Source organism: Empidonax traillii, unplaced genomic scaffold (genome assembly GCF_003031625.1).
Source record: "Empidonax traillii isolate 1590-97213 ecotype Southwest subspecies unplaced genomic scaffold, ASM303162v1 scaffold827:size534266, whole genome shotgun sequence".
In the NCBI taxonomy this organism is placed as follows: domain Eukaryota; kingdom Metazoa; phylum Chordata; class Aves; order Passeriformes; family Tyrannidae; genus Empidonax; species Empidonax traillii.
The window spans coordinates 279,576-304,989 of NW_020956020.1; the positions used below are offsets into that span (position 1 = coordinate 279,576).

Below are 25,414 nucleotides of genomic sequence, written 5' to 3' on the forward strand. Positions count from 1 at the left end.
CGAAAGTCAGGCAAACACTGAAGCAAAGGCCTGTATGGAACATTTAGGGTTTTGCTCACATCACCCACTCCCCCACTGAACAATCTTTAAACCCTCCCAACGTACATCTATGTTGTTGAGGGTGTTGAACTCCATCAGGTCGTGGAGCCTCTTGAAAGCCTCGTTGGGATACTGGAAGTTGAAGGTAGAGAAAGGTGTATTTGGATCATCAAAAATGTCAAAGTCTGCAAAGTCCTTCTCTTCCTGTGTTTCCCTGGGAACACCTGCACAGAACAAATACAAAAGCACCACCCAAATGTTAGGTCTGAGCACTCACCACCTTACTTAGGGAATTCAGAAGAGCCATTCCCAAGGACTGCAGACACGCTTGGGAGTTATTTGAGAGCCAAAGTGCACAACCACATTCCAAAGGAACAGGGATTCAGCAGCAGCAACTGTGCCCACCTGGAGCTTTGTACTTCCTGAAGTTGATGTTGGCCAAGACAAAGTGGATTATGGTGGGACAGTCCTTCTCTGAAGAGGTGTCCTTTGGTTTGAACACGTAGCACTCCTTCAGGCCCTCTCTGTCAAACACATTGGGGTCTATTTTGGGGAAGGGCAGCTTGTTCATTCGAGCCCATTTCTCAGCCAGCAGAATTTCCTGAAAAGATACAAAGGCTGAGGTGCATGAAAGCATCCACTGAAAAGTGAGGAGCTTTGGAGAGAGACATGGAGCAAACCAGTTGGCAGAAGCAATTAATTAACTATTCAGGGCCCAGGAAGGATGTGGAGCTGTTGGGGCAAGTCCAGAGGAGGCACCAAGATCATTAGAGGGATGAAGCATCTCTCCAATGAGGGAAGGCTGAGAGAATTGGAATTGTTCAGCCTGGAGAAAGGAAGGTTTAGGGTGACCTAACTGTGGCCTTGCAGTGCCTGAAGGGGCTACCAAAAAAATGACTGTTTACAAGGGATGGAGGCACAGGACAAGGGGGAAAGGCTTAAAGCTGCCAGAGGGCAGGGATAGGTGGGATATTAGGAAGGAATTCTTGGCTGTGAGGGTGGGCAGGCCCTGGCACAGGGTGCCCAGAGAAGCTGTGGCTGCCCCATCCCTGGAAGTGTCCAAGGCCAGGTTGGATGGGGCTTGGAGCAACCTGGGCTGGTGGAAGATGGGATGGAATGAGATGATCTTTAAGGTCCCTTCCAACCCAAACCATTCCATGATTCTGTGACATGAAGCACTAATCAAATCAATCTCTGATTGATGACCCAGAGTGGCAAACTGAGCGCCTCCTTCAGCCTCTCAGCCTCCACCACCAGCGCTAATTCATGGCAGGGAAAGAGCTGGTCTGTCCCACAAATCTTGGAGTGACTTTATAGAGGAAAGACCATCCCTAATTTGACCTGCAAACAGAGTATCAGCACTATGGAAACCGAGGAGAGGTCACAAACACCAGGCCAGGCATTGCTGTGCTCGGAGTCACATCCCAGCCTAGAGTGGCGTTTGAAAGCACCCCGATTGAAGAGAGCTGGAAAACAGGCTTTTTTCTTCCTCATGACAACTCAGTAAACAAAATAATTTGTAAATAATGACTCAAAAGCATGCAATGAGGGCGTGTGAGAGGGAGGAGAGGGAAGGTCAACAACTTTAATCTTGGTTCTCAATGAAACAGGACCCTTCTGCGGGCGACTGCTGTGGATACGCAGGAGATTAAAAGATAGTGGGTGTAAAAGGATAAACCAAGAGTGGAGTCACTGAGCTCAGCTGGCTGATTTCCCCAGCTAAGTACAATGTTAGTGCTACCATGGAGACAGGCCCACTCTTGAAGTGGCATTTGCCCTTTGCAGGGCAAGCAGAGCCAGTGGGACACACAACAGGTTCCTGGCCTTGAACCACGCACACAAAGCCTCTGCCTCTGGACTACACCTCTTCTTTTGTGCCTCAGGAACAACACACCATTCCCTTCAACAGTGGCTTCAGGAGAACAAAGGCACCATTTATTTTTCCCCACGATTTTTTTTTCTTGTGTCACGGGATTTTTTTTTTTTTTTGCCTTTTTAAAACTACAGTTTAGAGAAAACCCCTCAGGATGCCGCTTGACCTCCAACCAATCTCTCTCCACATTCCCCAAAGCGACATAAAAAATTGCAGCTGATGAAGACAGTGCTCAGTGTGTAGGGTAAGAGGAACAGGGATGACAATACACAGCCTTTTGCACTGGGGCCCACATGTGGAATGTTAAAAAAGGGAGGAAAAAGATATTTCAGAGAAGATGGCAGTGCTGTGTCAGCAAGTTTAGCTGATGGGGAAAACATTCATGACAAAAAAGGAAATATATTCTTATGCAAATAGAATATTAAAGGAAGAAACACTCTGGGATTCAGTGAATTAAGGAAGAAAACAAAGGATCTCAGCACTAGGAAGAGTCTTCTCAGTGCTCTGTTTTTCCCAGTAGCCCCAAAAGACCTAGAGATTACAGAAATTACCCCTTTTTATTCTCCTGAAACTGGTTTGTCTTTGTATTTGACAACATTGATCTCGAGCTCATTTTGCTACCACTGTTATTTTCTAATATCCTCAATGTTAAGATCAAGGAACAAAATAATCTGTTCTCATTGAAATTTGTCTGTAAAACAACGAGGAACATCAGTTGCTTTTCAAACAGAAATGTTTTCCGGGTTTCCTTAAAAATTCTTTTTGAAATCCTCTTGGAAATAAATACTGCCTCTTTTTTTGAGAACCACAGAATCACTGAGCTTGGAAAAGACCTCCAAGATCATCAATCCAACCTTCAACTGAATCCCACTGAGCCCACTAAACCCTGTCTCGAAGTGAGCACCTCACTGCAGTCTCTGAAGTGCTGTTTTTTCTGTTATCAGTTACCAAAATGATCCCACGTTAAGCCTTTGGGATGAGATGGAGCTCTGTGGATGCACAGGTTGCACAGACACAGCCGTGCTTTCCACATCTGCTACACAAAGTACCCGAGTCATTCAATCCCTGGTTTTCTCTTGCTGTTTTCCTCTGGCCTCAATGGATTTAAGAATCCTCTTTAAACCATTGCTGGGATGATCCCAGGGAGATGTAAATGGACAGCCAGCCCTGCTTCCAAAAGGTTATTTATTTAGCAACACCAGAGTGAGTAGGATGATGCATTTCTGCAGGATGATGACATGGGACCATTCATTTACATCACAGCACCCAGAGAGCAGCTGGACAGAGTTAGAGCACCAGTGCACTGCTAATTGACTTCATTGTTTAATACTGACATAAAATAAAACCCTGCAATCGGTAGGAAAGCAAAATTTCCATAAAAACAACTACTTCAGCTGAATTTCCTTCCTTTGAAATAGCCTTCCTCGTGTTAGCTGTGCCATGTAAACAGGAACTGAGGCACAGGGCAATATTCTGCTTGATGTGGAAAGAGTCATTCCAGTGTTGTAGATACAGCAGCACCTTCTGGGACCACAAAATGTGGGAACAACATGATTGGAAAAATACAACAGCCAGCTTGGGCTCCTGACCCCGAGGGAGGGTATGGCCTGTCTTACTTACCTTGAAAGGCGGGCTGGAATCACTTGGCCTTGCCGAGAAATCAAAAGAGATGATGAGATCGACGCCTCTCTGAGGCCTCAGGATGAGGGGGTATGGCAGGTTAAACGTCAGCCCACTGTCCACAATGTGAATCTTCTTGCTCTTCACATCCAGTGGCTCGTAAATCCTCTCAAACTCATCAGGATCTGCGCAGAACACAGGAAAACAAAAACAAAACAAAAAAAAAACAACAGGACATACGAGTTAAGAACTCAGGTTTTGATGGGTTTTCCAGTGTCTCCCCAAGCAGTGGGGATTGCAAAGGATTTAAAATGCACAGGACATCCCAGCTAAACACAGCATGAACTCAAGTGTAACTTCAGCTCTTAACAAGTGGAGAATGAGGTGGGAGAGAAGGGGTTGGAAGGGCCCTGTCCCCACGCACACACAAAAGTGGCTCGAGGCAACACTGAACGGGACAAGTGGCCAGGTTTGAGCCCAGCCTTCCCACCTTCACCCCATCAGCTCAAACACAAAGGAAAGGGTTTATGGGATGTTAAGAGACAAATTCCAAACGCCCATCTGCCCAAGAGGATGGTCCCAGACTCTTTTTGGAGGAGCCCAGAGACAGGATGAGCAGCAATGGCCAGAAACTAAAACACAACAAGGAAGAATCTCTTTGCATGGAGGGTGGCAGGGCCTGGAACAGCTGCCCAGGGAGGGCCTGGAGTCTTCCTGTCTGGAGACCTCCCAAACCCACCTGGATGCATTGTGTCACCTGCTGCAGGTGGCCCTGCCTTGGAGGGGGGAGGGTTGGGTGGGTGATGGCCTGAGATCCCTCCCAACCCTAATGACTCTGTGATCCCCTCAGTGTCCTAAAACCCTGCCCAAACCTCTTCTCTCAGGTTTCCTCTCCCTGCCCCTCATCCTCCCCAGCTCTTCCCCCTGAAAAGCCTCGCTGTGGACCTGCTTGGGTGTGACGCTTGTCCACAACCTGCTCCTGTCCATTCAACTGGGACTATCCAGTCTTGCTTTCCAACTGCACCCAATCTGATGACCTCACAACTCACTACTCCACCAGGAACAAAAAGAAACAGTGACCCATGTCCATATTTCAAACTGAAGAACTGCCTGTGAGCCACTCCCTGCCAGTGCTGTCCCAGCGAGGGACAAACCAGACTCCTCTCTGAGCCCACCTGAGGGCTGCAGGAGATGATGTTCCCCCTGGAACCCCAGTATTCCCTGGATGCAGCTCAGGAAAAAAAAACAATCAGTTTTTCTGAAGTCTCTTTGCACTCATCCAAGTCTCTGGATGCCACTAAACAATCCCTGCTGGAATTAAAACTATTCCCATGAGGGTCTGTTCTTTCTCTGGGTTTTTAACAGATTTCCAGTGTGTGGTTTTGCTTTTTTGACTGAAAACTAATGCTCATTTCTGTAGAGGGCACTGTGATCTAAGGAATGCTGGATAGGAGAATATAATTATTTCTGGTGTAATTAAACTTCCCAACATCTGCTTATTTGCAGTAGAAGTAATCTGAAAAAAAAAGAAGACATTTTAAAGTGAAGAAAATCCATCCAAAATAATTCAAACTCTCATTCCTATTATTTGAGGATCCATGAGAAAAATTTAGTGCTATGAGCAGCAAAAAAAAAAAAAAAAATCTCAGAACAGATGCTTTCCCTTTTTATTTCTGTTGTTATTTAGTAGAGGACACTTTTCTAAGAAATGGGGCCCCATTTTCCTACTATTTGCCTTGATTCCTAAGGGAGAGAACACTTTAAAATCATTGCCTATTGCAAAAGGGCTGTGTTTATAGCCCTATTTTAAAACCAGATATATTTCATCATCATAACTTAGCATAAATCTACAAAAATAAATTAGTATTTATCAAATTCATCATAATTAAAAAAAAAAACTGGCAAAAGTACTCAATACATTTCCTTTTAGCACAAGTAGAAGTTTTGATTTCCTCGTCTTGTTTAAAGACAACATTTCAAAAGTAACTAAATCCTTGTTCTCTACAGAATTTCTAAAAATTGTGGAAACATTTTTGCTCATGTTTTGCCCTTTTTTTACCTTACAAAACTTGGATTTGAAAGTCAGCAGTGATCCTTTAAATCACTACAGTGTCATCTATAACAACATTTGTGACAGGAGTGTTTCTGCAAACCCTCCTCCCACCAACAAGACACTGAAGAACAAGGTGGTTCCCTTTGTTTCCAAACTTCATGATTAAAACCAAACTTAACATAACAATTCTCTGTGTGGATGTGGCACTGGCAGACACGGTTTAGTGGTGAACGTGGGTTGGATGGTTGGACTCCCTGATCTTAAAGGTCTTTTCCAGCCTTACCAATCCTGGGATTCTGTGTTTCCTAGCCCAGTATCATCCCTGTCTGCTTCCCAGGCATCAGATACACAAACAGATACTAAGAACTGTTTGGGAACAGAAAGAGAGACTCTGTTCTGGAGACCAAATTTGTCCCAAACAGCAGCTCCAGTGGAAATGTGGGAGATGAAAAAGGGCATTTGCTTCTGACGTGCATCTGCCATAACACTTCCCACAAATACTGCAATAAAGAGATCATGGGTTATTTTCCCCCCATTGTTATTCACGTGGTGTTTTCTCAAGTATTTTGGTATGTTGTAATATCAAGTAAAGAAAGAATAAACTCTGAGCTCACAATGAAATCACTGGAGAGGTGTAAAGCTTCGAAGTGCATTTGAGATGAAATAAGGAAACGTTCAGATTCTATAAATAGAATCTATGGAAAAGCAAATCCCAGTGTTTTACTTCCAGACAAGCAGCTGGGATTTCTGCTGCAGGCACTGCAGCCCCTAAATTCAGTCTCAGTAATTCTGTAACATCAGCTTAGGCCAGCCACAGTTCATCCTCTGGGAAGGTCTGGGACAAGTGGAGACGTAAAGTATTATTTATATCCTTTTTGAGTCACTCATTTCTCCCTTGGAGTGTCTGGTAATAAAAGAAAGTCAGTCCTAAAGCATTACACACTCCTCTCTGTACTCGAGCTGACAGGTAAACTGCCAGTGGTAGAATAAATATGCAAAGCCCAAATGCATCCAGTGCCTCGGTAATATAAGTATTTTAAATTTACACCAAAGTTTCCTTTTTATCTATTTCTATCTATTTCCTTTCTATCTGCTCCTCTGGGCTCCTCAGCATTTGCAAGGAAAATTCACAGCATTAAAGTGTGGACACACTTATCACACCACCGAATGATTAAATTTTATATTAACTACTGAAACTTCAGGGGGGTTTAAACTCCTCTTGACTATAATATTGCAACTACTCGTGCCTGTCAGATTAGTTTATGATTAGGTTTATGAGCGTGCGCTTCAGCTGACACTAAAACAACTGCTGTCATGTGAACTCTTCCCAGACATTTTAACCCAAAGAAGTTTCAGGCACTCCAAAAGTAATTGTCTCAGAGGTGCAGGCTCATTTTATCAAGCCAGAATTTTATTTCCACTGAAATTAAACCCCAGGAAGTCGACAGTCGATTCCGAACATTATCCACATGTCTTAATTATGCAAAATTTTCATCAACTGTCATTTTTTCCAACCATAAATTTCCTACCCGCTTTCCTGCCTCTTTTACAACTACTATAAATATTAAGACTACGCAGTTGTAAACATCTCTGAGATGATAAAAATATTTAGAGAGTGGAGTCCAGATGGAAATTACTGTTCAGCCACTGGGAGGGATTTGTTACATGAGCAAACACACATCAGAGCGTGGCTGCTACTTGAGCTTGTAAATCACATCTGGTATTTGCTGCTGCAGAGGGAGCAGTTGGGGCAATCTCCGAGCAGAAAAGAAGGGCTGAAGTGATGGTGGTTGTTACCAGGGATGGATGGGAGAGCTGTGGTGCTGCAGCATGGAAGGACCACCACTGTCAGAGAGCTGTAGCTCCTCGGTGGGATGGGACACAATCATGGAATGGTTTGGGTTGGAAGGGACCTTAAAGATCATCTCATTCCACCCCCTGCTATGGGCAGAGACATCTTCCACTAGCCCAACCTGGCCCTGAACACTTCCAGTGATCACAACAGCGTCAGAAGAATACTAGAAATGAACTGATTCTCACTGAGAAGGTTGCAAGGAATACTTTACTGCAAAGCTTCAAAACCCTAATCAAACATGATTCCTAATTCCTCACAGCTACTGTCCCAAACACCACGTAACCCATGGAGTGGGGGAAGACTTTGGACTTCTATGGCAAATAATTATTTTTCTGAAACTCTTCTCTTCCATCTGCATTCCTGCTTAAGCCAACGTGAAACATGGATGTATCTGCACATCAGTCACACTGAAATGTGAGTGGCTGGTCAGGTGCATCCACACTGGGAAGAACAAGGTGTCAGCAAAGGAGGGATTTACAGGCTGTGCCAGGGCAGGCTCAGGGTGGATCTCAGGGAAAGGTTCTTCCCCCAGAGGCTGGTTGGCACTGAACAGGCTCCCCAGGGCAGTGGGCACAGCCCCAAGGCTGCCAGAGCTGCAGGAGGGTTTGGACAACACTCTGAGGGACAGGAGGGATTGTTGGGGTGTCTGTGCAGGGCCAGGGGCTGGACTGGATGGTCCTTGTGGGTCCCTCCCAGCTCAGGGGATTTTATGATTCTACAAGTGCAGCATTGTGTTGCCTCCAGAGATTTTTCAGAAGACAGATACAGCAGACGAGCTACAAAATCTTTGCAACAGGGGAGCCCTGTAGGAGAACAAGGAAAGCTTTTACTCTCATCAATAAGAGACAGGGAACAACACAGGACACCCTTTGGAGAAGGCCAAGAGAGTGAGAAAGTGGATGTAATGAAGGGCATCCTACACAGAAGCAGTTTGGTCACCTCTGCCAGCAATTCCTTCCAGACAGAGAGCCACTGTCCCTCCAGAAGGTGCTGGCTGGGGACAGGGGAGGGAGGCAGCAGACACGAGTCTGGTGTCCTTTGAGCCCCCCAGTCACCTCACAACCTCTGCTGTTGGTCAGTCCTCACAGGAACGTTCTCCTGCTCCCAGGTACAGGCTTCTATCAACCTCCTGATGTGCTGGGCAGTCACCCAGTCTGGCTTTACCCATAACGCCCAACACTGTCCGTGGACTGACCTGCAACGGCCGCATCGAGCTCGTCCTCCTCCACGGACTCCTGGGTGAGCAGCTCTGCCAGGGGGGACAGGGGGTAGCAGCTGTTGAGGTTCAGCCCCAGCATGAAGTTGTGCACCTTGCCAGCACGGCCCTCCCTGGTGTTGAACAGGGCACTGTCCCCCACCAGGGCCATCAGCATGCGCTGCACCCAGCTCTCCTGGCCGCTCTCCTGGCCACTCTCCTGGCCGCTCTCCCGCTGCTCCTGCCCGGCCTCGGCGCTCCCACTGCCTGCAGGGAGCAAGGACAACACCACGGGAGGGTAAACACAGCACTGCTGGGGCTGCCAGAGCCAAGGACCCACAGGAACCACGCCACAGCATCATCTCCACGAGCTGTGGGCTTGGTGAGGGAGCTTCGCTGCAGCAATCCCAGAGGAACGGGGACAATCCACCCTCGGCTTTCCATCTGCACTGCAACAGTGTGGATGTGACCCTCAGGAAAACAGATTGGGAATGTCTTGGATGACCCATCTGGATGAGGGCAATGAGGCAACTCTCCCGGGCTCAGGGGCAGACAGACAGACCTGAGTTGCCAAAATCTATGCTCTGTGTAAAGCTGAATTCTGCTGGATGGGCACTGCCAGCCTTCTCCATCCTTTGCTGATAGCCAGAAACCCATTTTTCCTCCAGAAGGCATAAAAGAATGCATGAAAATCCCAAAATAACTAAAATTAAAAATAATTAGCATGGGAATTCTAAAATATCTGAAAATACACTTACGGTAAACTGCAGACTGCAATTAATATCTGGTTTTAATTAACTGAGGAGCACAATGAAGCAATCAGACAATGTCCGCAGCTACAGCTCAATGGAGCTGATTTTTTATATTAGCAGGGAGAAGCATCACAAAGTGCAGAGGTTCAGCATCTGCACAACATTCTATGGAAGTGAGGGGGATTGCCAAGTGCTTGCAATCACAGATTTTTAGGTTGTTCACTATGGCTTCAAAACTATGAGAGAAACGGAGTGTTTGGTGCTGGCTGTAATGATTAAACAGGAAACCCACAAATAAACACAGAATGTGGTACCACCTACTATTTTACACATAGGGGGAATTGAGGTAGTGACACAATTCACTGCCTCATCACACAGGATTTTCTTTTCTTCCTGTAGACCCTGAAATCACAAACAGCTGCATTCCCATCTTTGTATTGCTTGTTAAAATCATAACCAGGGTCTTTTCAGGTGAAAATCACTGTTGGCCCCAAAAACACCATCAGAAAGCATTGTCAGGCTGAGACTGAGTCCCTGACTAAAACTAGAGAAATCTCCAGGTGGTTTAGATGCTTGAAGATGATTTTCAATAGGATCTTTTCTTCCCACTGCCAAACACTCTCTTTGTGGTTGCACCTCTCCTGGGAAGCTGGATTTGGGCATTGTTACAAACCCTGAGCCAAAGCTCCAGGAATTTCCTGTATCAGATGTCATTTATACAGGTGCCAGAAGACACCTGTGAACGTTGGAACCACAAACTGAACCAATCTCTGGTGAATATTTGATCAAGAAACCCTTGAAAACAATGGAAAGTTTTAGTTTGCTGGGCTGGTGACAATTCCAACATGGCTCTGAGCTCAGCTGCTTGCTGGGAACAGCCCTCACTGGCTCAGCAAACCACAGTTTGGGGGGTGTGTGGAATTCCAGAGCTCTGGGAAGCCCCACTGGGGTTCAGGACTGAGGATGTGTGAGAGAATCACCTGATGATGAGCTCGAGCAGGAGGCAGGAAGTCAAGCCAAGACCTCCTGGTCTCCTGTTCCTCATTTCTCTGCTTTGCTGAGCTACACAAAAGCTGCAGGAAAAAAAAAGGAAATTAGGAATGAAAACCGATCATTTCCTTACCTTTTGGATGCTGTGATTCATCTTCACTGTCTGAGCTGTCGTTGCTTACAAGGTGCTTTAGCCTGATATTTTCTGTTAAAAGAAACATAAAATTCCTTTAAACTGCTGGGCTTTAACTCTCAAAACAGCTCAGAATTTCACAGCAATCTGAGTCACAAAACCAGCCCAGTCTTTGTGATAGAAAATACAGCTGAAGAGACTGGATCTGCTGTGGACATTACAGCAGCAGATTTTGGCTTTAGCCTCCAATTTGGGGGCTGAGAAAACAAAATCTAATCCTAAAGCAGAACCTCTCACCCCCCTCTGCACCCCATCTGACACAATTCATCCCAAAACCAAAAATTCCTGACCAGAAATGGAAGCTAACAAAGCCAACAAATGCACTTTTTGGAAATCAAATCATCTCTTTAAAGAAACCCCCAAGGAAAATTCATTGTTTACTCCCCCAGGTGTGATTTACACATCATCCTGTGGGCAGCACCAGCTCTTCTGACGTCCCCTGGAATTTTGGCCTTCACTTTGGCGGTCCCAAGGTGTCACTGGGACATCTTCAGCTCTGCTCAGGCTGAGGTTGAAGCCACATTAATATTTTCACAGCTGATCCCACTTCACAGGATATTTTTAAACTGAGATGTGAAATGAGTCAGAGATGAAAGATAATATTCTCAATACCTTTATATAATATAGACATATATCTTTATATAATATAGACATATCCCTTCATATGTCTCTCAGTATCTTTAAAAAGCAGGAACACACTTTTCCATGATCACATTTATGGCCAGGGATCCTCCATGAGTAGGTGTTAACACCCATGAAGTGTATCAGATATAGGAACCCAAAGGTCTCATTTTCATCCCTAAATAAGGAGGTTATCAAACAGCTGAATTCCATCACTTAGGAGACAGAGACACCCAAGGGACATGTGTGTGCTTTTTGTTGGGTTGGTTTTTTTGTTGTTTGGGTTTTTTTTTCAAATCATCTCCATGTCCTTTTTCTTTCTTGCTCTTCAGAAAAATCTGCCTGTCGAGTACAATTTATTTGTTGGCCAGGTAATGCTGCCCTCTGGATGGGAAACAAAAGTGTAGAAACCTCCAACCACCAACTACATTCTCGAATAAAACACAAAAAAGTCCATCCAAACCACGCTAAAATTCTTTCCTTACAGTCATCATACCATTGGTGTGTTCGGAATGAAACCAAGCTCATTAAATCAGATACCAGAAGGTTGTGGGAGAATGGAACATTAACAATCCAGAGATGATCAAATTTAGGACTATTTTACTAATCCCTTGAATAAGCAGTGCAGTGTCAGGAGACTACATAAGTGACTATCAAGTCCTTTGTCAGCTTCTGGTCTCCAAAAATCATCAAAACAACATAAAAAGAGGATTTGGATTCTGTGAACTTCCTGGGAAGAGCTGGATGTGTAATGCAGGATCACTGAGCAGAAACAAAAGTGAAAGGAAGAAAAGAACCCTCCTAACCCTCCTTCCCTCCCTCTGCAGCATCTTGCAAGGTCAGCAATTAAAGTTAATTAATTAAAGGGCTCCCAGCAGTGCCATCCTCCCACAGAGGGAGAGGGCACTGGATCCTGGCAGTAATGGTTTGCACAGTAGAATTATTTTACTAATCTTACCTAATTCTTCTTCCATGGTGGGGCCTTTATTCTGAGAGTTGGAGACACCAAGCACTCTGTTAAATAATATGGAAAATGCACTGCCCCAAACACCTGGAAGAGGGAAATAAATAATGAAGGCAGGTCAGCAGAAGGAAAAAAAAAACCACATATTTTAATAATCTATTTAAGCAGCTGGTTGCTCTCTGAACACACCTCTGGTTTCGGAACATGCTCAGATGTCCAAACCAGAAACAAAAAAACAAGAACTGCCAATCCACGTCTGTGAAATCTTTCCAGTTAATCTCTTCCAGCTCACTCAGAACTCTACTTCTTGTCTCGCACTTGGTGTGACTGCATTTAAGAGCCCTTGTCCACGAAATTATTATTATTTTGAAGCCTCTTTCTGTCCCATACTCACCCATGAGGAAATGCAAGGGATTTTCATTGTACTTCTTCACCACTGTCCCCATGAAAAACTTGCTGCCAAACAGATCAGGAGACATGAAGGTGCCATATTTGGCCATACCAATCTCATAGGGACTGAATTCCACCCAGTCTGCAAAAATCAGAAACAAAACTGGGCTTAGTCAGCAATCTCCACTTGAACAGAAATGAGGAGGAAAACACAGAAATGAATGAAACCTCTGTGCAAGAAAAGAAACTGCAGAGAAATGAGAAGCTGAAAAACCAAGAGGAAGGCTCTGAAGAAGCCAAAACGTTGATTTCAAATGAAGGACAGCGATGTCCCAACAGGGAAGGAATTCTCAGTCCCATTTTCTTTTATCACAAGAAACTTGGTGAAAAGAAAAAAAAAAAAAAAAGAGGCTGTAAACCCAGAAATATTAAAAGGAGTGATCATGACTGAGAAAAACACAAGGGCAGCTGGTTTCCACCTCATGCTTCACCATCACTCCCTGCCACACCGAGTGGAACGTGGGGCTGAGGTCCAAGCTTCTTTTCCTTCAGTGTGATTCTACCAAAAATGTGAAAGGCAGGGATAAAAGTGGCAGAAAAATGATTATCACAAAGGTTGTGAAATATTCTAGGAGAGGTATTTGGATTCCACCCAACCCAAAAGCTGATGGTGAAATCTAATATGCAAAGGCAAAGCTGAGAGGCAGCTGGTAAACTTATGAATTCTAACACTGCCAAAAATATGTTTTAAATCCTTTTTTTTATTGAACAGAGCTCAAAAAAAACCATGGAATAAAATGTGCAAATTCATTTTCTGATCTTGGCAGAAAATTTCCGAAGTGATTTATGTTCTACTGACATAGGCCATCTTTGAAAATGGATTTTAGCTGACTTGGAAATACTTCCTTTGGTACCAGTAGAGTACTTACATCAGAGAATTCATTTCAAAAAGCAAATAAACCAAATTTATCCTATATTGTTAGTATTTCACTCATTCACCTGTTTTCCCTTCCCTATTTTTAGCAGTGATTGACTTGACTATTCATGTAAACAACTCAGAAATAATTCTGCAAGAGAAAGGCAAAAGAGATAACCACCCACAGATCTTCACACTCGCTGGAGCAGAAGGGAATTCCTTTGAAGACCCAGTCTAGCAATTTGGTGGTACTTCCCTTTAGCTCTACCAACGTGACTTGGCCCATATTCAGATATTCACAACCAGGGGGCAACAGAGCTGAATGGAGAATTAGAATTAATTTAATCTTTGAGAGCCCACCTTCAGCTTGAAGAGAATTTCTCAAATCCCACATCCTGCTCAGGGAAATAAAGTCTCTGCCTTAAAATTAAAGGGCTGCAGCATTACTGTCTGCCATTCCAGAAGCTCCTTGAGACAGTGGCCACTAACAGAGACTGGAAGGTCCCTCTGAAACCTGGAATTTATCCCTCCAGGCTTCCCAAATTAATTCTATAGCACTTACAGAGCAACACACTCACTCTCAGAGGGTGTAATGACTGCCAAGAACAAAGCCCCCAAATCCAAGCCAACCTTTAACCCTGGATAGCAGCATCTTCAGGTAACCTTTTAATCATTAAAGAAGCTGTCACAATTAAAACAAAGAGCTGTCTTCAGCTAAATGACTCTAATTATGCTCAGTGAAAATGCTTAGTGCAGTTCTGGGTAGGCCACACCACGTGGTGTCACAGATGCTCTTGGGGAGGGAAAGATCAGATCTTGTTATCTGATAAAATTAACGCTTTTCAACGTGGAAGGTCTTGCCTCCAACCATAACCAAGTCAACAAGGAAGTGTAAAATAAATATTTCTGTTCAAAACATCATGAGAACAGTTCTACAAGGAGGAAAAAAGCCTAAAATAGAAACAATAAAATCTAGCACCCTATGGAATGATAGATGACAGCCCAAAAAAAGCAAACCCAAGACCCACTGCCAGAGGCAACACCTTTTCTAGACCAAAGTAAGGCCTTCAGGTGCTTCTGGTCTTGCTTAGACAAAGTCATTATTAACTAAAGATGTTTCTTAAAGCATTAAATAAGCAATGCAGAAAACAGAAGCTCATCTAAACCTCAACAGGCTCCTATTTTCCAATAAAAAGGTATCAGTTTCTTAAGTAGGAAAGTTAAAGACATTTCCCCACAAAAAATTTAGCCTAATTTACACCTCATTTCCCATTACACCTCAACTTCTGAGAACAACTGTTCCAAATAGCTATTTTAGGAAACACAATGACTTTTAAACCTGGGGCAAACCACTTGGTACTTCCCTTCTCAGTCCTGTATAGAGCTAGAAATACACAGACACATCCTGGGTAGCATCTTGCACAACTGGACCCCCTCTCAACCGAGGTTTCTAGATGGGATCAAAACCTATGGATTAAATAAGAGCAAAAGCCCCTTTTGCATCTCCAACAGCACCTTCACACTGGGCAAGGGCTAAAAAGGAGACAATATATCTAAATTATTTGTTCCAGTTTAATCACAGAATCACTCAGGTTGGGAAAGACCTCCAGGATCATCAAGTGTAAGTGTTACTTTCACCCTTCCTAGAAAGGGGAATAATCCTGTATGACTGAACACATCTCCCTTTAGGTGTTTGATACACCAATGGTAAGCAGTTTTTCCCTGTTCGAGACACCAGATTCCTTTTCATCCTGTGCTCAGCTCCTTCATGGGGAAGGAATATTTTTTTTAACAATTGCTAGGAAATCAGTTTTTGAACACAACAAAACCTGGCCACCACTTCCCGTTTCTCAGGGCTGTTATGGTGTCAGATTTATTTTCAGGTTGAAAAAAAAAAATGGTTACAAAATGGTCTAAGAATAAAAGTCTCCAAATCCAAGAATGATAGAGAAACAAAAGGTTGTGGACCCAAAATATAGGCTGTTTTCTCTCCATCTACAGGAAAAGATGCATCTTAAAAGCAAGAAAAGGCTCAGTTCCATGGTGTGCCACAACAAATACACCCATTTGATGCCTCTTCTCCACAGCCCTGTAACCTTGGTGCTAATCCTGCACCAGAGCAGGAAACATCCACCTACCCAAGTAAGGGATCCCCAACCACAGAATGGGTTGGGTGGGAAGGGACTTTAAAGCCCATCCAGTGCCATCTCAGGGGACCTGCTGCTCCCCCTGCTTTGGATGTACCTACCACATATAGATGTATATGTACACACACACATATTTACACATAAACACAGAGATACTCATATATACACACATATATACACACAAATACATGTGTACATATATGTGCATGTGTGTGTATATATATATATATATATCTGTATTTTCACCTACTTCAGTGTATGTGATCACTTATCCCTGAGCCACCCTGTCCTCAGACTCTGCTGTCAGATTCCCAGAAGCCACACAATTAGTCTCAGAAGTATTTTTTTAAAAAATTGGGGTTTTTTTTCTCATCCACACACTTCTCTCTTCTTGCCACAAGTGACTCAACACCCAGCTTGGAGACATACCTGCAAACATCAGCTCTGACACGTCTGGTTTCACGTGGAGACACGTGAAGAGGGGCAGGGCACACTGGGCATTGTTGGTTTTCTCTTTCATGTCGCTCAAAGTGGTGTCCATTCTCTGCAGGAAAGAAAGAGATCAGTTCCAAACAGATCCTGTACAGGTCTGCTGATATTTATATATCCCTATATATATATATATCTGGATTTATCAGTATATATATGTAATATAACTATTAATATAGCCTATTTATAAATATAATTCTATGCTATTATATATTCTATATAAATATAGGCTTATTTTCATATAGCATATAAAATATATAATATATTCTCTAAACTAGATTTATATATGTTTATATAAATATATTTCTATATTTACATTTATATAAAGACTTGGCAGACCCCTCCTTTCTCTGAAATTTGAGAAGGAAAATGGACAAACTCAGTTACTTCTAAGAAAACCGGAAGAACTGATGAAAGGAAATAACTTGCCTTTAGCTGCACAATTCAGGAAGGAAGGAGTGGGAGAGGACACAAGAGGAAGATGAAAGGAGGGCACGTTACAGAAGCCAAAATAACCTGGCCAAAAAGCCAACAGAATCGCTGCACAAAGCAAGGTCCTGCCCTCTGCTGTGTTGCCTGTTTTTCAGTATTTTAAGTGTTTAAAGCCTGATAACAGTTTATGCTCATGAAAGACACAAGTGCATAAAACACATCTGTGACTATTTACACATTTCAATCTTGCCATCAGATCAAACCCAACTGCTGCTCACCTGACACATTTGAACTTTGTGTTTGTGATTTAGCCAGGATCGTCCAACCCTAACTGATCCATTCAGGATTGTTGAATAATAAAAATACAACAGTATGAAGCTCTCCTGTTGTCTCTTTTCTCAGAAAACCACATAAAAATAGATAGAGATGTGGATCTTTCACTTTGAAATTAGCACTCTGTTAAGCAAATGCTGCTTTTTTTTATAGCAAACTGTGCATGAAGAGGTCACACCACAGTGTAAATTTTGTTGAAATGGTTTGAGCAGGAATTTTAATGTTGACACACAATGTCAAGAGCTTGCTGTAAGTACCCAGAGGCTGAGTTCATCCCCCAGAGCAAGGAGGGCCTTTTACAAGTGTCTTATCCAGTATCTGCCCAGCTGTAACTTTAAATATTTCTATTGTTAAACACGTTTTGGCAAATGTTACCAAGGTCATTTAAAAAAAAAAAAAGGCAGTAACAGTGGTTGCTACGCAATAATTTCCCAGCTCCAAGAGTGACAAGAAAAGCCTGGAACTCACATCATGGATAAGTGTTTCCCCTATCAGCATTCCAAAGATATCCGTGAAGGTGACGGGCTGCCCCGAGCTCTTCTTATTCCACAGGGCCTCGATGTAGCGCTTGACTTTCTGAGGAGTGAGCAGCAGGAGGGGGTTGTGACTCACACAGTTCATCAGCTCCTCATTGATCTCCTTCGGGCCCTTGGCTGGAAAGTCTGGGTGTGAGTACAAAGTTGACATGTACCTGCAATGGAAAACGGGCCACGGATCAAACCTGCTCCAGTGGCAGCTGCCTGAGAGCTACAGCGAACTCATCAATAATCTGAGACAATTCCTGATCAAATCAGGGTAATCTATTTACCATTTATACAGTAAATTGTCCTTTCTTTTTTTTCTCCAGGCACAGAAAGCTAAACTATTTGTTCTACATGTAAGCAAACCATCCAACATTGGGCAAACATTTCCATAGGTGTATGATGGAAATGCCTAAAGTGTCCCCATCTATCTGTTTGAGGGATAGCAGAAAGAATCACCTTAAGCTGAAGAAGGAGCTCCTGCTTCCCAGGATCTAGATGCTCCCAGAACAAGCTGAAGCACAGCAAGTACAACCTGTGCAGAGAGTTAATTGCCTGGGAGGATCCAGAAGAGACCTATCTTGATTTTTGTTACTGAGAGACAAGTTTAGTTTACTCAAAAACAAAGTTTAGCCACACATGCAGGAAACCATGGCTTTCACTTGGCTGCATTAAGCAACACCAAGACTCAAGATAGGCTGTCCTAATCTCCCAGAGGCTGATTTACTATTATTTACCCAGTGACCTGGCTCAGGTACACATCCCACAGTGCAGGCACAGCTCAGACACACACTCAGTTAGCCTGGCCCTGAGGTCACTGCCCAGCAGTTTATCTGTCCCACAAGTGATGCAAGAACTTGACTCAGGATTCTGGCCCAGGCTCCAAAGCTGAGCATGCACGTCAGCTCCTGGGTGCAGCAGCAGCAGCAGCTTCCATGGGAGCAGGGAAAGGGAAGTGCAGGCTGGAGAATCAGCAGAAGGTGGAAGAGGGATGACAGAAACACTCAGGGAGGTCAATGCATTGCTCCAAGGTTAGGCATGCAGCTGAGGGGACAAGCAAAAACCTGCCTCTCCTGCCAGGAAAGGAATTCTCCACCCTTCAGGGAAGAAAAGGAAAGAGCATTAGTCCCAAGTACTAGACTGCATGGAAAAAAGAAAAGGGAGTGTCAAAGTGTCAATTTATTTGTTCATCAAGCAAGGAAAGGCTGAAGAGGTGACATCAGACAGCAAAAGCAAATTTGTTCAAACACAACAGCTTCCAATATCTGTCTCTGGCTGAAGCAGTTCAGATAATCTATTCTCACACAGATTTGACAGGTTTACATTACATCAGCTATGCGTTTTCCCAAAGGAGTCCTCAGAACCAGCAGGCTGAGGTCTGTTCAGGGCATGGACTACAAACCCTTCCCTACAGACACAGCCCATGTTTCTCACACTCCACTGCTCTTCATCCAGCCAAATCATGTCTTCTGCTTTCCACAACTCTGGACATCCAGGCCTCTCAATGGACAGGGATAAATCTGCCCCCAGCACTAACGACAGAAAACCCAGATTCAGGGATGCCAGCCTTTTATGGTCCAATCTGAAGGAGAGACTTACTCTAGTTCACAGACACTCCTGGCATTTCAAGACCTCCTGGCATTCTGAGAGCTTCCAGTTAGTCTGGAATTGGGGAAGCAAGCTCCAAACAATGGAAAATAACTGACAAAAAAACCCCCACAAGGAATAGGACTGGTCACTATCTGTTTCAAAGAAATTTTTAAGTCTTGAGGTTAGAATGTGTAGAACCAAAATTCAGGTGCTTCCCTAGAGTTAAAACACGGGATAAAACTCATCCCAGGCAGATTCCCTGCTCGCTTATATTCAGCTATTCCAACAAAAGTCTTTTCCTAGAAAAGAGACATTCACATAATCTTACAATTTAGACTGACAGGACCCTCCTGCCCAATGCAGAGCCAACTTCAGTCAGCTCAGGTTGCTCAGTCAAGTTCTGCTTTTGGATGAGCATCCCCTGAGTCAGACAGAGAGAGGATGACACCAAACCCAGCCCAGTCAAGCCAGGATGGGTCAAAATATTCCAGAGCTTGGACACTCACTGCAAAATGGATTTCTTATTGTTAATCAGTTTACTCCTTGTCCTTTCTCCATGTGTCTCCAAAAAGAGTTTGTGTTCTTTACAGCTCATCAGGAAGCTGAAGGTAACAGTGAGATCTCTCCCCACTTCCTCACAAGCTCTAGTCCCCTGATTGCCTCGGTGGTACTCTCATGGAATTCATCCAGGTTTTCAACACCTTTCTTGTACTAGGTGGCCCTAAACTGGATTGAGATGCAGCTCCAGTTTTCAAACTGGTACAGTTAGGATAAAATCCTGTTTTGTGACATTTGGGACACATTTGACACATATTTTTGCCTTTAAAAAGTTCAAAATTGTCTTAGGATACAAAATCCTCTACTGCAAACTGACCCAGTGACATTAAAACCAAATTTTACTGCTAGACAAAAAGAAGCCTGCCATGTTTTTACTGAATGAAAAAAGTGGGATGTTAAGGAGTTTAAATGGAATTTGTCAGATGGCTTTGGCTGATGAAAAGTGACACACCTTTTAAATATGTTACATCATTTCAGCTCAGAAACGTCCAAACAAATAGTTTCAATGTTTGTAATAAGATGCTTGTAAGAAGTGTAATTTGGGATGGTTTTTACGAGAGCCAAGAAGGTAAAAGGTTCACAGCACTGGGCAGGGAGAAGAGAAACCTTCTCACTCACAGGTGGTTAAGGCAGACAGAATTCTGGGGTTCAAAGCATTCTGCTGCCTGCAGGCTCCTTTCACCCACACTGACATCACTCTGATCTTCTCCTGGGGATGTTATTCCTGTTACTGGGCTGCAGCACCCCCTGAGTCACACATAAGGACATCATACCTCATCAGGGCAGCCTGATTGAGGCATCTGGGAAGATCTTCACTCCCATCTGACTAAAAGCCAATGTAATTTCTAAATGAAAGTGACCGTGGGAGTAAGACAAAGGCAATCCATAGTGGGATGCTCTGAAGCGTGGCAGTCAGGCCCCAGACATTCCCAGTAAACCCACGAGGAAGGGGACTACTGGGTCTGAAACGGAGCAAAAGATCTTTCAGAGAAGCTCTGAAAAGCCTTCCCCATGTTGGATTGGTTGAGTCATCAGCTTCAAATCATAAGGGATTTTTTTCCCCCCACATTTCATCAGGAACATAAAAAAACACACAAAATATACTTTGAGTTTATTGCAACAGCCTGAATTCCTAATCTTCTGATTATGGAGATGAATGTATCATTTACACAGTCCTATCACATGCAGTATTGGGGGTTGATACAGAAATGGGGGGGTGCATGTGTGGCACCTCTCTCCATCCATTCCTGCTCTCAAAGCTCTTGGGAAGATCCCCTGGATCCTGAGATGTCCTGACCCTTCAAGGCATTCTGGAACACCTCCATACATCAGAGACTCCCAGAGTGGTTTGGGTTGGAAAGGACTTTAAAGCTCATCTCATCCCACCCCCTGCCCAGGGCAGGGACACCTTCCACCAGCCCACGTTGCCCCAAGCCCCGTCCAACCTGGCCTGGGACACTCCCAGGGATCCAGGGGCAGCCACAGCTTCTCTGGGCACCCTGTGCCAGGGCCTGCCCACCCTCCCAGCCAACGATTCCTTCCCAATATCCAACCCAAACCTGCTCTCTGCCAGTGACCTGCCCCACTCTGCTGCAAGAGAGCTGTGTCTGGATCTCTTTTCCACGCTGACAGTGCATGTTTAAAATCTGCTGTTGATTTTAACCACAGAAATAAGTCAGCCCTCAAGAAAATTCATTCTTGAGCCTCCTGAAGAAAACCTGCAGCAAACCAAAAGACAAAGCCCCTTACCAGGTGGATCCAGAGAGCCCGGCAATGTAAGTGGCACAGTCCAAAACTCCTGACTCATAAAGTGCTTTCATGACTCCAGCAAAGCCCACCATGGCACGAAATCCACCTCCCGAGCCCAGGATCGCTATGACCGGGACCTGCAGAGAGGAGAGGACAGGGAATCACCACAGCAGCTCCCACCAACGCTGACAAGTGGTAAATAAACATTAGCTGCCACCGAATCCCAGAATGTCCTGAGCTGGAAGGGACCCACAAGGATCATCCAGTCCAGCTCCTGGCCCTGCACAGACACCCCAACAATCCCAGCCTGTCCCTCAGAAGAATTAGAATTTATTTGAAGAAGTCGCCACTTGCAGCAAGATTTCTAAGCCAAAACATAGTCAAAATTTCTTTAAAACGTCTGTTCCTCTTATCCATAATCCAAAATACAGAAGATATTAAATTTAGTTATTAAATAAACTATCTGGTTTCAAGACCACAAAAATTTTTAAAGCAATTCTAACACCAGCTTTAACCCAATTCATATCTTTGTGACAGAGCCAAAAGCAGTAAAAGCTACTAATCAGAAACAGAAGAGACAAATATTATTTTGGCTAGGAGTTTAAAAAGACATTTTATAATAAAAACATCTGATATTACAACATAGCATAGTCTCAAATTTACCACTACCTTGCAAAAACTACCAGAGAGGTAACAGGAATTTATGTGGATCTGAATAACTTCTCATCTACCCAAAGAGACACAAGCAGACATGGTGACCCCATATTAAAAATGTATCTACAGGGGTTTAATTTTCTATTTCTCTCCTTCTTACTTCCCAGCCTGACTGCAAGGCTGTTCCCTTCCACTGTACAAGTATCTAAAAAGAGGCAAAATCAAACCAAAATTCACTTGCTACCACTGTCACGTGTTTTGGTCTAAGCAAAGGGCCCATCTGGTTCCCAGCTTCCAAAACCCAGAAGAATTTTCCACCCTTCAGTGGTAATAAAGCAAAAACCTCTCGGTGGTTACCAAGCATTAAAGGAATTGCACAGCTGGGCAGAAAGGCCCTATCTGATCAAACTGGTAATCTGTCAAAAATCCTCCCTGAAAGGCAATTTAAGGTGCCAATAGATGGGATTAGTTACAAGAGAAGATGCACGTGGTTCCTGAGTTCTGGTCCTTCCTGCAGACCACAACACTCCCTGGAGACTGACAGCACACTGTCACAAGGACGTGACCATGAACAACAACTAAGGAAGCTGAGAGGCTCCCATTCCCCCAAACTGCTTATTCTTGATGCAGTAACATTACTTGATCACCCTCACAAGTGTTAGTAATAGAAACCACAGGTATTCCCTGGCACCAGCACTCGTCACACAGCTCCAGAGATAAATATCTATCCAAAAAATGACAAAGCACAGGTAAGGATTTAGGATGTGCCTGTTTTGTTAAGCCAACACCCCAACAGTGGAGCAGCTGCTTTGAACAGAGGAGCAGAGTCAGTAATCACACCTTTAATAATGCACCTTAGGCTCTGAAAGCTCCTCACCACCGCTGCCCACTCGACCTGACCAGACACATCCCAACAGACTGGAGTCGGTGGTTTGCAGGTGCAAGCCTGGAAAGGGTATGTGAGAGCACTCCCAGAGCAGCCCTGCTCAGCCACTCTGCTCGTGGGGGAAGCAGCACAGGGAAAGTGTGAGTGTCCTTCAGGATGCAGAGCAATCCGTTATGGAGATGAGCAACAAACGGTGAGCGGAGTCACCAACATCCGACTGCAAACACTCCCTGTCAGCTGCATCCACAGGAGCTCTGGGCACCACAGAGCCCTGCACGGGGGAGGGGGGATATACCGGGGGGGATGTGGATCAGAGAACCATCAGGGAATTGTTAGGGTCAGAACAGACCTCGGAGATGATCACACCCGACTGCCAGTCCAGCACCACAACCACGGTCACCACTAAACCATGTCCCCAAGGGCCACATCCACACGGGTTTTGGACACCTCCAGGGGTGGGGACTCCACCCCTTCCAATGCCTGGACACCCTTTCCAGCAAGAAATTTTCCCTACTGTCCCCCCTGCCCCTCCCCTGGCCCAGCTGGAGGCCGTTCCCTCTCCTCCTGGCCCTGTTCCCTGGGAGCAGAGCCCGAACCCCCCCGGCTCCCCCCTCCTGTCAGGGATTGCAGAGCCAGAAGGTCCCCCCGAGCCTCCTTTTCTCCAGGCTGAGCCCCTCCACTACCCCATGGCTCTGCACAGTAAATAAAACTTTTAAATGAGGAAAACAAATAACTGAAGAGAAGCATCTGCTGCACATTTAATTGATTTATTTCAGCCCACTGAATAAAGATGACTTACAGCATAAGTCACGTGATGAAGGTTCAGAGTCCTTTCCTGCTTTGCAGAGGAAACAGGCAGGTTTGTTAAGGCAGTTTTTTAGCTCCAATTCAGGGCATGAAATGGTAAAATTTGAAATCAAATACACCAATCCTACATGTTGCCCTCTAGGACAAAGAGGGCAGAGGCAGAGGGGACGTAGCTGCAGCCAGAGCACACAGGGCAAAGGACCAGGAAGCCACCTTCCAACTGAAGAAGGGAAAAAAGAGAGGATACCAAGGCACCCACACTCCTCCACAGACATGCCCTGAACCCCAAGTCCTTTGCAGAGAACCAGTGAAACTCGGGCAGAGGTACTAAATCCATTCCAGCACATCAGTAAATTCAAACCAGAAGGGTACATGACTCATGTGAAAGTGATGCCGTGAGTCAACAGCAGAAAAGGGAGTTGAATTGACAAGTCTTGGAGACAAAAGCCCAGTGCTCTGATCTCTGGCCACACCACCAGCCTCCATTCTCCATGGCTGTGCCCATTTGTGAACACCAGAACCAGCGTTTCCTGAAGCTGGTCTGCACAGCAAAGTGCTGAGGGACACCACTAGCTGTGAGCAAACAGCTCAGATCTCCTCCAAACACACTCCACTGAATGTTTTAACAACACGAAATGTTCTGTCCATACATCTGTACTGGTTTGGGATCCAGTGTGGACTGGCTGAGCATCAAATCCCAGAATGGTTTGGGTTGGAAAGGACCTCCAAGCCCATCCAGTGCCACCCCTGCCCTGGGCAGGGACACCTTCCACCAGCCCAGGTTGCTCCAATTCCCATCCAACCTGGCCTGGGACACTTCCAGGGATCCAGGGGCAGCCACAGCTTCTCTGGGCACCCTGTGCCAGGGCCTGCCCACCCTGCCAGCCAACAATTCCTTCCCAATATCCCATCTGACCCTGCCCTCCCTCAGCTTTATCACTCCATGCCCTTGCATAGCTCCACTTCAATCGACAGGCACCTCATCTCAGGTGCCGGCTGCTCCATCACCAAACTGGACACAAAATGGCAAAGGATTGGCAAACAACTTATGCTTTAAGAAAAGCAAGCCCTGAAAAAGGCATCTCATCCTTATCTTCCAGTAATGAAGCAAAGAAGGTAAACCATATTAAATCCGGTTTTGGGAATGAGTGATGCAGAGGTTTTTATCCAAATGCCCTGGAAACACAGTGCACAAAGTCTGAATGCCTGTGGTGGGGAAAAACTGCCACAGGGCACACAAATGATTATTAAAAAACAGTTCTGCAAATCCAGTGACAAGGAACTGTATGATTTCTTCCAGTGATTACGGTATTTTTAGAAAACTGCTCAAAGCAAGAGGAATTATAAAAATAAACTGAGCAACAACACAGGTACGAGGAATCTCCTCCCCTGTGTTTGCAGAATGTGCCTCAGGATTAAGGAAGGAAATCTGGAACTAATCACTTGCCCATCCAGGGATGTCTAATTAATTCAGAGGTAATGAAGTCGCTCAGCATCCCTGCAAGGCACACGTGGAGCCACTCACTGACGAAGCAACTTGGGTGAACTTTAAATGTGGCTTGTTTAAGATTCATCAAGACTCACAGACAGCTAAGACTACTCAATACGTCTCCTGACTTCATGTTAAGACTCCAAACATGCCATAAATCCTACTGCTATCTTCCATCTGTAGCAATAAAAGTAAAACTACAGTTTAATTCGAACAAAAAGAGGTTTTTTTCATTGCTAGAAGCAGTTAAAAATCCTGACAAGTCACCTTAGCAATACAGGCTTGGCATTTGACAAAC

At 44.6% G+C, this 25,414-nt stretch overlaps 1 protein-coding gene across 1 annotated transcript in view; it reads right to left on the reverse strand.

Moving 5' to 3' along the window:
* PLA2G4A (phospholipase A2 group IVA) overlaps positions 1-25,414 on the reverse strand; it is a 55,316-nt gene that overhangs the window by 4,002 nt on the left and 25,900 nt on the right. Inside the window, exons 7-16 of the mRNA XM_027901968.1 lie at positions 21,281-21,417; positions 17,331-17,553; positions 16,038-16,152; positions 12,550-12,687; positions 12,150-12,242; positions 10,511-10,582; positions 8,636-8,902; positions 3,533-3,717; positions 445-640; positions 106-263 (exon numbers count right to left, since the gene is read on the reverse strand). Of these exons, the coding sequence (XP_027757769.1) occupies positions 106-263; positions 445-640; positions 3,533-3,717; positions 8,636-8,902; positions 10,511-10,582; positions 12,150-12,242; positions 12,550-12,687; positions 16,038-16,152; positions 17,331-17,553; positions 21,281-21,417 (1,584 nt within the window). The remainder of the gene's footprint in view (positions 1-105; positions 264-444; positions 641-3,532; positions 3,718-8,635; positions 8,903-10,510; positions 10,583-12,149; positions 12,243-12,549; positions 12,688-16,037; positions 16,153-17,330; positions 17,554-21,280; positions 21,418-25,414) is intronic.